This window comes from Manacus candei, unplaced genomic scaffold (assembly GCF_025592945.1).
Source record: "Manacus candei isolate 608988 ecotype Guabito, Panama unplaced genomic scaffold, ASM2559294v1 h1tg000014l, whole genome shotgun sequence".
In the NCBI taxonomy this organism is placed as follows: Eukaryota; Metazoa; Chordata; class Aves; order Passeriformes; family Pipridae; genus Manacus; species Manacus candei.
In genome coordinates this window covers 69,542,762-69,558,202 of record NW_026138062.1, presented here as the reverse complement: position 1 = coordinate 69,558,202, position 15,441 = coordinate 69,542,762, and the positions used below count along the sequence as shown (strand labels likewise).

Here is a 15,441-nt window from a genome sequence, read left to right as displayed (position 1 = left end):
TTTTACTTGCTTGTATGTTTCAGAGCCCAGTATTTTACATGTTTCTGAAAGCTCAGAGCAGACTTCCCCCACTGTTTTTCTCAGGAAAGCTGAGAGGGCTCTTCCCACAGCAGAGTGGAAAGAAGCATTCCAGATTTCTAACACGAAAGTCTATATTTAAACAACAAACAAGCAAACAAAACTCTCAGGGAGTTAATGGTTCCAGACTCTCCTAGAACATTTGCAATGTTCTCCTTGCAAGAAAACTTGACAGACTTTTAACTGAGAGCTGGGGCTGCGAAGAGCAGTGCAGACAGCATTAACACACGTGTTCCCGCCAAAATGCTGCACAGTCCTTTGGCAAATGGAAACACAGTCAGACTCCTTCCTACAGTCTACACAGATCAGCGTCTGCTCTGCACAAAAGGGTGCTCGGGGAAAGTAGGTAGTCAGATGGATTGTAGAATAGAAACATAGAATCATTTAGTTTAGAAGAGACTTCCAAGGTCATCAAGTCCAATCTTTGACTGATCCCCACCTTGTCAACTAGACCAGAGCACTGAGTGCCACTTCCAGTCATTCCCTAAACACCTCCAGAGACAGTGACTCCACCACCTCCCTGGGCAGTCCATTCCAATGTTTAACCCTTTATGCAAAGAAATTCCTCCTAATATTCAACCTAAACCTCCCCTGGTGCAACCTGAGGCCATTTCCTCACATCCTGCCACTGGTTGCCTCAGAGAAGAGACCAACCCCCACCTGGCTACAACCTCCTTTCAGGCAGTTGTAGGGAGCAATAAGGTCCCCGTTGAGCCTCCTTTTCTCCAGGCTAAACACCCTCAGCTCTCTCAGTCTCTCTTCACATGACTTGTGCTCAAGACCCTTCCCCAGCTCATTTGCTCTTCTCTGGAAACACTCCAGCACTTTAAATTCCTTCTTGTAGTGAGGGGCCCAGAACTGGACACAGCACTCAAAGATAAAGGCAAACAAAATGACTGATGCTGAAGGATATAATCTCTTGACATTAAAAACCATAGGGTTTCAGGTTTGTACGAGTTTCACAGAATCACAGAAGGTTGGAGGTTTAATGGTACCATCTGGTCCAACCCCTTGCTCAACTAGGGACACTTAAAACCAGTGACTCAGATTTTCACATTTTTCACTATGGTGCCAGCAACTCAAACATTTGCATCAGAGTCATACAGACACTCCCATGCAGACACTCCCATTCCCTAGCACTCAGGGTAGCAAGATGCAGGTGGGAGGCCAACAAACAAGTCTGGGCTCCTGCCAGGACTCCATCCACACTCACCTGGCCTGGCTGCAAAACGCTGCCACTGCCCACCTCACACCCCCTGCCCCATCTGGAGTCTGCATGCACAGATCAATGCATCTGAAGGTACACAGTAACCCTGGAAAAGCTGTTCGTAGCATTTTCTATAGTGATGTTCTCAATCCTGGAATCAAAGGATAAACTTTTCTTCTGACTCCGAGATGCCATCAGGTGGTTTCTGACATGAGGTAATGTGAATTTATATCTGTGCAGGGTCATAACTTTAATTTACTTGGAAAGAACATTATTTGATTTTACTGGTGCACAACTTCATATAAAATTTCTATATTATTTTATATTTTACATAGTGTTTATTTATGCTATTAATATTTATGTAGTAAACAACAAATTCTATGATTTTATGTTTATATAACCAGATTGTAATATTTCATTATTTATTACACATATTCTTTATTAATAAGGATTTTAAAGAAAATTTTCTCCATTTACAAGATAAAGATTACAGCAATAACTCATTACTACTTTTAGTAAAATTGATTTGGACTTCACCGTGCAGTTTATTGCCCATGAAATATTTGCAAACTAATGACAATTTTAAGTATGTTTAAAGAGACTGATTTGCAGGGGTTTACATTCTTACCACATCTTTTTTCAGATTCGTCTGAACCATCCGGGCAGTTCAAGACTCCATCACAAAAGAAATCTTGGTCAATGCAGGTTACATTGTCATCACAGGGTTCAGCATATGGCAAACACACAGCTGGAATAACGAAGATGAGAGCAATAACAGCACAGCAGTAATGCAGTTTTGCTACAAAGGAAAATTGACTTACCTCTGGTTGCTTTACCACAAATCTAATCAACCACTCTATTGTGTTTCACAAAACTGCATTTTTAGAAGACTGAAATAAAATGTCACATACTAAAGAGATAAATTTGGCAGAGAATGGAGGAAGTTCTTGAAAGTGAAATATTTTTTGAAACTAAGCTTGAAGTAAGGTTGGAAGAAAATTTCCATTAATTCCCATCTCCTTCTTCTACACAAACTATTTTATGCAATATGATAAATTAAATTTTCCAATTTCTTATGTTTTAATAATGTGAGAAAACTGTATTTTGGTTTAAATAACAGTGAAAAATCTCTGGATTTAGTTAAATAGAATCTAATTTCTTCAACATATCACAATGTTTCACTTCATCATGCTAAAGGCTCTTGCTTTTTAACCATCATGTCTTAAAAACAAGAGCCTTTAAGACTAGATTTTGAAATACCAGAATTATCAGAAATCCTATTCTTTTCAGATTTGCAAATTGAATTTATAAGAGCAAATTTCTGAAAAAAACCCTCACCCAACAACAAAATATAGGCAGATCCTTAAAATTGTGGATTTCACTAATAGTGTTTTCCTAGAACATAAATGTTCATCTACCTCAAACATGCTTTTTTAGTCTTTAAATAGTTTGGTCTTAAACATCTGTCGAATTCAAGTAGGTCCTAACGTGAACAGGAATGCAGCTAAAATAACCTTTGAATAAGTACTAATTTCAGAATTATTAAAATTTTAATAAATTATATGTAAACTATTTATCTAGAACTACTCACACTGTCTCTTTCTTTAGTTCAGTAAATGCTTACAGGAAAAAGTCAAAATTTCTTACGCAAGAAGGAAAAATAGTGATTTGTAAAATTGCTTTAGCAGCCTCTAACCATTATTGCTGGATTTATTTTTCTCATAAAACTGTTAGTTCTGTAATCAGATTAAGTAAATGCCTGTATGATATTGTCTCGTATGTCAGTGTAAATGACAGAGAATGAAATTGGTTTGGATGTATTGTAGCACTTCAAAACACTGAATGTTTTACAAAGACACTCTCAGTGTTAGCAATGCAAATGCTATAAAGCCAAAAATATTGCCATTTTGCATCCATTTGATAATTAAAACAAACCAAACAAACTTCAGTCAGGTGTTGGAAGTGACACAGTGCCAACGAATGAATTTTCACAGATGAGCAGAGACAAAACTGTGCATTCTAGACCCAGAACAAAAAAATCCAACCAATAACGTAGAAATATGTTTTGCACAAGCCTAACACTCAAGGAAACGTTGTTTACATATGTCATGATCAATTCTGGGTTTATTCAACTCAGAAAACTAAACAGCAGTGCCACCTCCTGGATTGAAAGAAATCAGCATTTCCTACTAAAACATTCTGACTTCTTTTTTAATGGAATTACAATTTATTGCAATGTAGTTATCATACTTAACTAAATAAGGGCAGTAAACACATAAGACTGCTTATAGATGTCATATACATTTCACCATACAGTGAGGCTAGAGGACCTTTCCAAAGATTCAAATGTCTTTGGCTTTCTGTCCATTGGTGGTCATGTGAGAGTTTGCTAAGGTTTTGTGGTTTGGTTTTTTTTCTCCCCATCAAAAAGGCAAAGAAATAATAGGAAAGAGAAAAAAGTGCAGCCAGTATGAGTGTCAACATATACATCAACATACACAAAATATGTGGTATTTTTTAACAGAATGCAGAACCTTAGAAGTCCCCTCCTTTTAAAGAGCCCTCCTTAATCAAAGGTAAACCTGCACATCCTGCATTTGGAGGAATGGGATGTGAAGGTTGAACGGTGTGACAAGAGGCTGTACACAGTTACTCACCAACAGTTGTTGAGGACTTGCTTGTGGTGAGTTGTGCTGAACCTGGACAAACACAACCTCAGGTTAGAACTCTACTTGCTCTCTGGAAACACCTCTGCAGTTTCTTGGGCAGAACTAAGCAGCAGTTAATCTGAATTTATGTCTGCATTATTTGCTATATCCCCAAACCTCATCTGGGGTGATGATATAGTAACGCCTGATTGAGTGGCTTGGTCCTCAAGGTCAAGTGTCACAATAAACATAAGAAAAAAATTATGTTTATGAGATTTAAAAGTGTATTTTAAATCTCATTCTTTTATCTCTAGTCACGTGTTTTTCAATAACTTCAAAAGACTTTTTTTTCTCCCCCATTAAAATAAGAGCAATGCTTTCTTGCCTTTCCCTGGTATGTAAAAGTTCTTACCTGAAGTTGGTGTCAAGGAACTTGTAATTGGACTCGTGGGATCTGTTGAAACAAAACAAGTCATGGCAACTTTAACATTAGTTAAAATGTGTATGTGCATTTCCTTACAAATAGCATTGATCAACAAATCAATTGCGAACCTGAAATCTATCTGTCTACTTACATATAGGCATACACACGTGCTTCTGTGTGCACATATTCACACACAAACAAAAGCCTAGGTACTAAGGAGATTTGTATTAGTGATAGTAAACTGCAAAATAGTCTGGAAAAATGGAATGCATGTTTGTGATTGCTCCAACAGAACTTCAAACAGTGCTGTAAATAATAATCATTAGGATACGCTTGGTATGTCCATCTCCCAAATGGTCTTATTTTCTTCTCTTTGAATTTGCACGAGCTATCCTGTTTACTATTTTTACTTTCTAAATTAAGACTCAAATATGAGAGTAGGATGTCAATGCCTTCAGCTGAAAACAATCCCCATGTCACCACAGTTAATGGACCCTGTACCTCAGTTTATAAAATGAAAGGCCAGGAGGAATAAAGTGAGAGATGTAGTAAGGCCTTCTCTATAGATCATCATCCATCAGTTTTGTGGGGAGAAGTTGTTGAGTGTTGGCCATCACAGATTTAATTTTGTCAGATATTCCTGCTCTCCCAGACCTATTAGTATACAAACTTGTGTGAGGATTCCCCACCAATTTTCTATCAAAACATGCTAATTTAGCAAACTCTATTGAGCTAAGATGGGCCATTCTGTGTTAAGCAGATTATGGAGTATTCTGTGTCAGCAAATTTGAGGACACAAATGGCAGAGAGAGAGGAGAGCAGGGAGGGTGCAGCTGGAATGGACTGTTCTCACACAGGTATGTTCAGAGAAGGAAGCTTAATTCATACCTACACAGTAGTTTCCAAAGTGTTATGCACATATATATCTGCCTATACATTTACTATAGGATAACTATTTTGAAAGGAATTAAATGTTCAAAGACCTAAAACATGGATGCATGCCTGAGCAAGAAGTTCTAATAAAACAATTATCAGGAATCTTTGACTTGAAGAGTGTTGAAAAAAAAATTGCAGTTGTTACAAACATTTCCAAAAATGCATTCACAAGTTGACAGCAGACACCATAAAAGAAAACACTGGACAGTGATAGAGGCTTCAGTGGTATAAGCACAAATTACAAATGATCTGTTGCTACAAAATGTCACTAAAGTAGCATGTGAGATGGATAAGGATGGTTTTAGGGTCAACAGAGACATAATCCAAACATCCAGCAGATGTAAATGTACCACATATGATAAAACCTGAGTACATTATGGCGTTTGGACTAAAACAGAAAGAACAAGGGAGCAGACAATATTAACAATACAACCTCAAGCAGACACAAGAAAAAGAGGGAAGAAATTCACACCAGGAATATTACTGCCATTCCAGCCTGATGTGCTGACAACTCCCAGCTCCCTTCCCCCTTCCTCTGGCACCTTCCCCCGTCTCCTAATTTCTTCATGAGGATGTTGAACTTAGGACAGAGGTAAGCATTGAGATAGTGTACCAGAGGAAGGGACAGATAGGAAAAAATCATATGTTAGCAGTTTTAACTGTATCTTTGGGAATAAGCTGTAGTAATTGTACTCTTTGGACTATACGTTAGTAGGCCTGTAATTAGACTAATAATTGTTTCATTGCTATGACTGTAATTAGACTATCAATTAATACTTGTCTCCTATATTCATAGATGCATTTCTTTAGCTCATATACACTGCATGAAGCTCCTGGTCTGGTACCCTGCCGTGGAGAATTTCTATGTGATAATTTGTGTGCAGTTTGTATGTGACACCTCTACCTGCCCTCAGTGCTACAAAGCACTTCCTGTATTATTCAGCTGTCTGGCTGACTTTTAGCGGGTTTGTGCTCACTGAATTTGTGAGACTAAGGAGTTTTGTCTGCTTCACACCTTATCATCATAAGATGTCCAGTGATAGTGAAAGTCTGTCAATCAACATGGCTCAGTAAATCAGTAACCACAGCATGACAGTGTCGCCTATCTGCCTAAATCTGAGAAAACTTCAACTTGTAACACAGCTGGCTGAGGGAGACTCAGCTTTTGATTTGATCCACTAATTAAGCTCTTAGAGCTTCTGTACAGACTTCAGATCAGTCACTGCTTTCTCAAATTGTCAGAAGCAGTGAAGGCAGCTAATTAGCACTGGATGGACCCTGGCAGTCAAGCCCAACGTCCAAGGAAGCTTTATTAAGTAATACTGGCTGAACAGCAAGTCTTATGTTCCTTCATGTTGTATTGGCAACAAAAAATAGTTCCTGTTTTATGAAAGATACTGACCTGATGAAGGTAAAGGCGTCACTGTGGTAAGATTTTCATCAGCTATTGGAAGAAAACAAGCTCATTTTAAACTTCTATTATAGCAGGGTTTCTAGTTTTATATGACAGAAATAAAGGTAAAAAAAAAAATCATCATGACTATTTCTCACTGAATCACTAGCAGTGTCCTGCTTTCCTCCTTTTGCCTGTCTCAACCTTTTCCCAGTCTTTGCTCAAACTCCATAACCTTCCTACGGAGGAAATGTCCCGAAAGTGAGTTGAGGTTATGAGGTTTCATGGCCACTGCAATTCCTTTGAATCCTCAATCCCTATTCATTGTATTGCATATAGAATGTCTTCATCTGGGAAATCTTTGTCTTGAGACTTTATATTCTATAGAGATTTTCAGAGCACCTGTGTCTTATAGAACAGCATTTAGAATAGATAAATGAGTTAAAATTAACCTGGGATAATTTATAAGAGAGAAAGTTGCTTTTAATCACTGTGAAAACTTATTTAAAGCAAGCCACACCTGTGTTGTAGTTCTCTCCCTCTCTGAAATAGGAATAATATTTCTCTTGCAGAACGTATTGAGATACATGATGCAAAACTGCCATATATGATTATGATTATTAATTAGTTACAATTATTTTATTGAAGCACTCCTGATGGAATGGGCAGATGACATCACATGTGAAAAGAGGCATTTTAATGATCCACAGCAGTAAAAGTTTGACTACTTCAAAGTTCATCAATGGATATAGAATCTTTTAAAAAGCTCTTCATTATTTTCTTTGGTGACATTTTTGAAGTATAATGAGCAATCACTTTCCACAGTTTTGTGCAGTTATTTAGAATAACTTCTTATATGTGGTGCAATAGTAAAGAAAATTAAAGATTCCAAGACTCTGAATTTAGTCTTTGAATAGCTGAAGTACTTAGCAAAAAATACATCTTTTAGAATAGAGACATGGTACACCAGATTCAAACTCTTAAAACACTCAGTTGCTACTTAATAGTAACTCCAACAGGTCTTAAAATGTCAGCTAATCAACTTCCACTTCAAAGAATTCAAATTGTTTTTTATCCTCATCCTCAGTAAAAGTCTGTTTTGAAACTTTATTGAGGTAAAAATGAAGGTTCCCATTGATCTTAATGGGCTTCCACTTAGGCTTTGATAAATTTTCTAGTACTTACATAAAATAACTATACTTGTATATGTGCAGAATTTAAAACTACCTAGTCTTTTAAGTCCTATTCCTTTTTTTTTCCTCACCTGCACTTTACCTAAGCTTTACAGGAATATGAAGCAAGTTCCCTGGGTGCACTTTTCCAGAAGTCATGTTCAGTATTAGTTTGTTGTTCTTACTGACATCTTTTCAATAAATGGGTCTTCACCCTCTCTGAGTCTGAGCCCTTTCCTTATTCTTTCACAAAACAAAACTATAACTGCATTTATTTATGAAACAACATAGTCGGAGCTTAATTGCTTTAATTTGAGAGCTAAAAAAATTGCAAATATTATGCTGCATAAAAGAAATGAAATGGAGTGGTTTTCACTGGGAAATCACTGCTTTGCCCTCTACTCCTGCCTTAGTAAATGTACACGGTACTGACACATACTTCTAGTAGACAAGGCTGAAAATGATTCTCTGAGCTGTTCCTGAAAGATCTGTAACAGGGAAGGAGGGTACCCAAGAGCAAAAGTAACAATCCTTCTGCTGTTTGGGAGCCAAAGTATTCATTCATGTTACTTGTAGTCCTCAAGGATTTTTGGAGTTAAAAAAACAACTTACTGATGTTACCTGTGACTTGAATGCTGTTCACATCAATTTTCAAAGTCTGGGTAGGATTAGGGTTACTTGTGTTGACACCCAAAACCAGCTCATTTTTTACTTTCTCAGCTGTTACCATCTGGGTAAAATAAAGTTTGAAGATCACAACAACACTAGCAATACAAAATAAAGAGGTTCATTAGTTATTCTAGCTAATGAAATAAATCTGCTACATGATATCATCTAGACAATATTTAATTCTAACATTGGTTCCATTTGTAAAGTCAGATTGTCTTTAAGTGTTGACTTGCAAAGATGACACACAAAGAAACACCTCTTAATTATCTGGTAGGTTTGAATTTTGGAGAAACTTTGTTCTTTCTTTATCTGCACATATTTTCACTGGGGAAAAAAAACTAAAAAAAAAGGTTAAATCAATTGCTGCACCAGACCTGAATTTGAAGAAAACTAAAGAAGTAGGTTTATTGTCATTCAACAAGCTTTCTAGTTTCAGCCCTAAAATATTGATGGTGACCTTGAAGTGTTATGAAAATTGTATAATATATTCATGTCACAAAAGTGATCCCTTCTATAAAGCAAAGACCATCTGTGGGTTCTGCCTTTCTAAAGATCTCCTGTGCAATTGCCTAGATTCTCACAAGGAAACAGTAATGGCTCAAAAGAGAGATATTTTGAAATCATGGTTATACTGAATTTAACTTCTAGAGGGCCTGAATTTTATCCAGAGTGTTTTCTGTTTGCTGCCTCCCATCCATTCTGGACACCATCATGAAGTTTTATATCTGTAGCTAGAGTAAGGTAATGCCAAAGTATGATACTTGCCAAAGTTTTTCTCCTTTTACTTAAACTTAGGTGCAAACTTTTTATTCTTAAGCACTTATACTACCCATTTGCAAGTGACTCAGTAGTGCTCTTTGTAAGGAGTGATTAATCCTGCCATTTTGCTGAGCGTAGTTTGTAGTTTGTAACATGTGGAAAAACTCCCCTTCTTGCATATTTCTGATAACCTCTAGGCCATGCTGAGCAAACAAAAGCTTTTATTGCTATCCTTGTGACTCAGCTGAGCTTCAAGGGTGAAATAACAAGCAGATTGCCTAAAGGGGTAAACACTTTTTAAATGAAAAGAAAATAATTTCTGAGACAAAGTACTATTCAAAGCAGAAATGAAGGCAGATCCTTACTGATGTATTAAAAGCCAGATCCAACTTTCACTAACATCAAATTTTCTGTGACTTCTGTAATTTTTCTGTCAAGATACAGGAGTGGAATTGTTATTGCCAAATACAACTATTTAACACACAGACACTTAGATTTCCATCGATGGAAAGAAAAAAGCTGTTCTTTAGCATAACTGGTCTCCTCCTAAAAAAGGCATCTAAATTGATCAGGTGAGAAAACTAAAAACCCATCACTTACAAAGACAATCTTGAGCAACCAGCTCAGAGATGTCTTCATCTCTGATGCCCAAATTTTGATGAGAATAGCCCCTTTCTATGTGCAGAAACTAAATTGTGCTGACTGGATCTACCTTCACATGGACAAAAACCTGGAAGTGGCCTCCTACTGCATACTCCATTCCTTTAAAGCTATAAAATTCTCCATGAAGTGATCATACTCCACCTAATTAGGAGTATATCCTCACTATTCCAATCAAAAGATTGTTCTAATTAAAATGTAATTCCTATTAATTACAGGTATTCACGGTTGGTTAATATCCTAAACCACTTTTTTCTTATTTAAGTATGGTCATTCAAATAAACTATCTTCTCTACACATTTATCAACTTTATATATTAACAGCAAACACTGATACCACAAGCACACCTGTTATCACAGAACTGCATCACCTGTTGTCATGTAATCTGCACTTTGACTTTGTGGTCTTACCTATGAGACAGCTAATGATATCATTCCTTTCTCAAGATCTTTCAGTTCTGCTTGTGTCTTAATCTTTTGTCCTTAATCAGTGTGTCATCAGACCTTTCTCTAAAACTTGAGTTAGGAGTAATAACATGAGATCTGCCCCCCAGTTAAAGAAGCATTCCACAAGCAAGCTCAGCACAAAATGATATCCTTTCCCTTCCAGATAGTTTCTTATCTACTTGACTGTGACTTTTCCATTTCTCTTTCTAAATCAACAGTTCCAGGGACTATTGCCTTTTTTTTTTCACTTCTAATCCTAAAGGATGTTTTTGAAGGAAATATGTGTCTTGAAGCTTCATTCTTTTTAGAGATCCTCATGCAATCTGTAAAGATGTTTTTTTTTTCATCTATTCGCTGTCCACAGAAGAACTGTCTAAATCAATAGCATCTTTGTCTCCTGCCCATATTTTAAGTAAACTTTGTCATATGCAATTACCCAGTCTCTGACTTCTCGAATCTTTTCAGGCCATCTTCAGACTTCCTGCAGAAAAAAAACCCAACAATAAAAAACCCAAAATACAAAAGCATGTTTCCCCTTGATTTTATAATGTGGATAGGATGAAAGCACGTTCTGAAATTGTTTAATAATGGAAGACAGTATTACATGTGTTTTGCTGAATCAGGACCTTATTAAGAATAGTGTAGATGGAATTAACATTGCAGAACTCACTGTAATGAGGGACTTTTTTGTCAGTTGGCCTTCAGTAGGACAATCAACATAATAGGAGATTGAAAATGAGATCAAACAAGCTTTATTAAATGAAGCAGGTCTTCCTGTACGTATTTTATGGAATCTTTAGGACACACAGCGTGCAGCTTTGCCTGGTGCCAAATGACAGTCTCACTTGCTAACAACCTAAGGAATATGAGATACGTGGATCCATGTCCATAGGGACATATGAATCTGTGTCCATACATCTGAATCTATTTCCATACATCTCATCTTATGCCAGAAGATCTCTAACCTGAAATTTCTTTTGGATGGCAAGGACCAGGAACCCTGCAAACACATCAGCTTGGGAAAAAATAATTTAGCAGTTCTTTAAGATATAGAATTTTTTGAGTTATCTTAGGGCTCAGCCTTACTGGTTTGGTCAAGGCACAGACACACAGGAGCCTGAGAAGGAAGTTTGCCTAACTAAGCACATTGCTGTCAAACTCACCAGAGTAGCGCTTGGAAGCTGGAAGATATGGAAAGAACAATACAGAATGTTTCCAAGGATGTCTTGAAAAGCAAGGTATTGATAAGTTTCTCCTGAGAGAAACAGCTAAGCAAGGACTTTAGTAATTTATTTTCAAAGTTTAATTAAGTTGTACCTACTTGAACTGGGAAATTTCACATCTCTCAAATGTGTTCTTCAGATCACTTTCTTGAAAGACCTTTTGTACCTATAGGAAAAGAAGAAATCTTGAACCAATACAGCATTTAAAAATACACCCAGTCAAATACTATATTTACGATTTTAGTACTAAATAATTTTTTTCTATACTAGAGAAGCAAAGATTTTTTCTGATGATTCACTGATTTTCACAGATAAGGAATATATTGAGTTCTGACCAGGCTTAGGACCTTAAATAACTCTTCTAGGAGAGAAGAAAAAGCCATCAACAGCAGCTCATGTTAGGGAATTAATGTACTTACAGATACTCTTGAATTAAATTGAAACTGATAGGTTCTTACCAATTGTTCAACATCAAAGGCAAGGACTTTGAAATCAGCTGATGAACTGTTTTGCAAAGCAGGAATGAATGATGTTCCAGAGATTATTTTAAATATTCCCATGTAGCCATGACTATTTGCATCTGCTTCAGCTAGATAATGAAAAATAAAATTCAGTATTTTGAATTATATGGAAAAAAATTGAAAAAATTGCATTAGATTTCATTCTACACATGACTTCTAGATTTTCATTTTACTTTGGAATCAGAGATGTTTTTCCTAGTACTGGTTTCAAAAAAGTAAGAACATTTTTCAATGTTTACAATAGTTAAAACTGTAAACTTATTTTTGGAAATACTATTTGTCTTTGGTTCTCATTACTTTAAATTCTGTTTCAAATGCTGTTCTCCAGCAACACTGTGAATGGATGAAAGGGACTGGTATGCCCAGTTATGTCTAACAAAAGCAGTAAAGATATGTGGGGAGAATAATAGTGAATTATGAGGTTTTGATGTGTTCTGAATTAAAAAATATTATGAATTACTGCCTCACACTTTCAGTATTAGCACTGTACACTTTTTATATGTGTTTTTGATGACAGTACTGGAAACACCAGTGTCAGACCAGCTAAACCATTTTTGATCCAAACTTTCTTACCAGCACATACAGGAAATTCTGGGAGGATTTATAAGGAAACTATATAACTGGTCCTTACTGCAAATTTGATCTAGATTTTAATATGTTACAGCATATGAGGTATCCATAAAACAATTTATTATACATTAAAAATATTTCCTCCCTGTGTGAAACACTGGAAATTTTCAGAAATGTGTATTAATGTGGTTGACTGATAGGAAATGCCTTTTGCTTACCAGTTACAATTCCAATGGTATTTTTAGGTTGCTTGAAGGCATTAACACCCCAAACAAGTTTTAAGACACAAGGAGATAAGCAATAAATACTACAATTAACAGCTTTTGTTGGAAACACAGCTCAATGACACCAATTTAATATCAACTAACAACAGCAGACTACTTTGAGCTTCCTTGAAAGCCATTTATCCTTACAACAATTGCGAATCTGTTTAGCAAATGTTTCTAAATAGTAAAGGCCCTTTTTGTTATATATGTCAGATATATTTTTTTAAAAAGTGTTTTATAATTATTTGTAAGTGAACAAATTCTGGTCTATTCATCTTCTAAAACCAAAGCCATTAATTTAAAACCTGTCTCTAGATGCAACAATACACCATTTTTTACTACTGGAATTTGATAGCATTCTGGTGAGAGGGTAAGAAAGTCAGTAGAGGGAACAACTTTTAAAATCTGTAAAGAAAAACAATAGCAACTAGAGAAATGAACATGATATTCTGCAAAAGAGATGTTTTGGGGTTTTTTTAACACACTTAAAAATTTAGTCCTCATGGGCTTCAGTATATTTTTTCATCTACAAAGGTCACTGTGATACTCTCTCCAGGAGCTCCCTATCTCTCCTGTACTGTGGAGCCCTGAACTGGACACAGTACTACAAGCGTGGCCTTACCAGGGCACAGTTAATATATATCTACAAGATCTCTTAAACAAAATTTCAGTTCCATTTGAAAATCCTCCTACATCAACATTTTAATTTAGTTTACTTTGAGTATCGGTAACTTTATTCTATCACATTTTGAGAATTAGCTGAAGATTAAAAATGACTTTATGTTAATTATACATAAGGCTGACAGCTGACTGTCTAATGCAGGATCTCTCTGACACCAATACATTACTTTAAAATATATATATTTTTTAAAAATAAAAATGACACAATTCCAAGAGATAGGGAACACTTAAGGACTTCAGTGGATTATCAATGTCTTCTGATTAAAACTTCATACATGGAGAAAAAACCTAAATATTTACAGTTTTCTATATTATCTCCTCTAGTTCGTAAAGATGGTTGAATTATCAAAGTTTTATAGCTTGGATTGCATTTCAGGGACCTCTCCCAAAGCCTGAACCATGAAAATTATTTTCTATGACTTCAGAACATGATTCAAGTGCTTGTTTTTTTTCCCCTATTTTGTTGACATCAATTTTCAGGGGAGGAGAGGAGGAAAACACACATAAACCCCATAAAACACCACTTCTCCCTCACCAGCATTAAAAGCATAACAAGAAATAAGAAATACAATTACAATGGAAACACCACTGGCTTCACAGTTTGAACATCTACTGAAGAACTCCTGAAGGTAATTAGCTAAAGGTTGGCTACTCACCCTGTTCCAACTCCTGGACTGATAACCAAGAAAGTACAAGCAGTCCAACAGAAACACACAAAAAAACTGCAATCAGAGAAGCAAACCAAATCTCATAGTTACTAACAGGAACATATTTCTTATCAGATGATTTTTTCTGCTTCATTTCTCTCTTGAAAGCTTGCGTGAATTAAGGACTGACAAAAGACGCAGCCTGAAAAGGAGAGTAGTGATCCACACTGAACAGATCCACAATATGAACAGATATTTATAGGACACAGTCATAAATTAATTACACCATAAAACTTTGTTGACATACGTTTTTACAGCACTCCCAAGCAGTTATATTCGTGCACAAGACAAGTACATGGGAAGGAAAAAAAAAATCCCTTCAGAAAGAAAGCATTGAAGATTATGTCTCAGATAAAGAACAGGCAAAACCATAGAAGTGTAAGGTTGGTCACTGGATTTGCACTATTTCTTGTCATTTGATATTTTTAAGACACAATATAAAATATTGCTGTCAGATTTACTGCTTATGCAGGTTGTTTTTCTTAATTCTTCACAAGTGCAATTATGAGGACAACAGTGAAAGCCGTATCTTTCCTTATTCTGGTTAAAAAGTTCCTTTAAAAGTAATTTTATTTATATAGGAAATGCTGGGAAATGAGTTGTTTAGTAATGTGCCATAGTTCAGCAACATGTTCAGCACTGAATAGTAATTCAGCAGCACAAATTTAATCTGTGTAAGGCATGGTTCTTTGACCACTTAGCTGGAGAGCTAACCAGAGAAGACATTATGAAATGCATGCTTGCTTTGTATTTTTCTTACCAGGCATAAATGTGCCATGGGATGCAAGTCCTCGATAAAGTTAGAGCATTGTGGATGGCCAGTGCTGCATCTTTAATAAAGCAATATAAAATTAAACAGGCAGTGTACCAACCAGTCCAAAACATTTGGTTATAAATTTAATCTATCAAAACTTTTGAGCTCCAGAAAAATAAAGTCATCCTGATTTTATGTTTTGTGCTATGCGAGCTACTGATGTTGACTCCAGATCAAAGGTCTTAAGTCCAGACTTAAGATGCAAATTTCTTCAGCTCTCCTTTTCGTACTTGAGAATTTGAGCAAACCAACCATATTCCTGCCTGT

At 36.1% G+C, this 15,441-nt stretch overlaps 1 protein-coding gene across 3 annotated transcripts in view; it reads right to left on the bottom strand.

Moving 5' to 3' along the window:
- Positions 1 to 14,532, bottom strand: part of TMPRSS15 (transmembrane serine protease 15) — a 53,989-nt gene extending 39,457 nt beyond the window's left edge. Inside the window, exons 1-9 of one of the 3 annotated variants that reach the window (XM_051779595.1) lie at positions 14,310 to 14,532; positions 12,074 to 12,204; positions 11,714 to 11,781; positions 10,829 to 10,873; positions 8,471 to 8,622; positions 6,696 to 6,737; positions 4,346 to 4,387; positions 3,943 to 3,984; positions 1,914 to 2,033 (exon numbers count right to left, since the gene is read on the bottom strand). In XM_051779595.1, the coding sequence (XP_051635555.1) occupies positions 1,914 to 2,033; positions 3,943 to 3,984; positions 4,346 to 4,387; positions 6,696 to 6,737; positions 8,471 to 8,622; positions 10,829 to 10,873; positions 11,714 to 11,781; positions 12,074 to 12,204; positions 14,310 to 14,454 (787 nt within the window). In that variant the 5' untranslated portion in view covers positions 14,455 to 14,532. The remainder of the gene's footprint in view (positions 1 to 1,913; positions 2,034 to 3,942; positions 3,985 to 4,345; positions 4,388 to 6,695; positions 6,738 to 8,470; positions 8,623 to 10,828; positions 10,874 to 11,713; positions 11,782 to 12,073; positions 12,205 to 14,309) is intronic. The other 2 variants (XM_051779596.1, XM_051779597.1) reach the window with 2 other exon arrangements.
- Between the last annotated feature and the right edge of the window lie 909 nt (positions 14,533 to 15,441).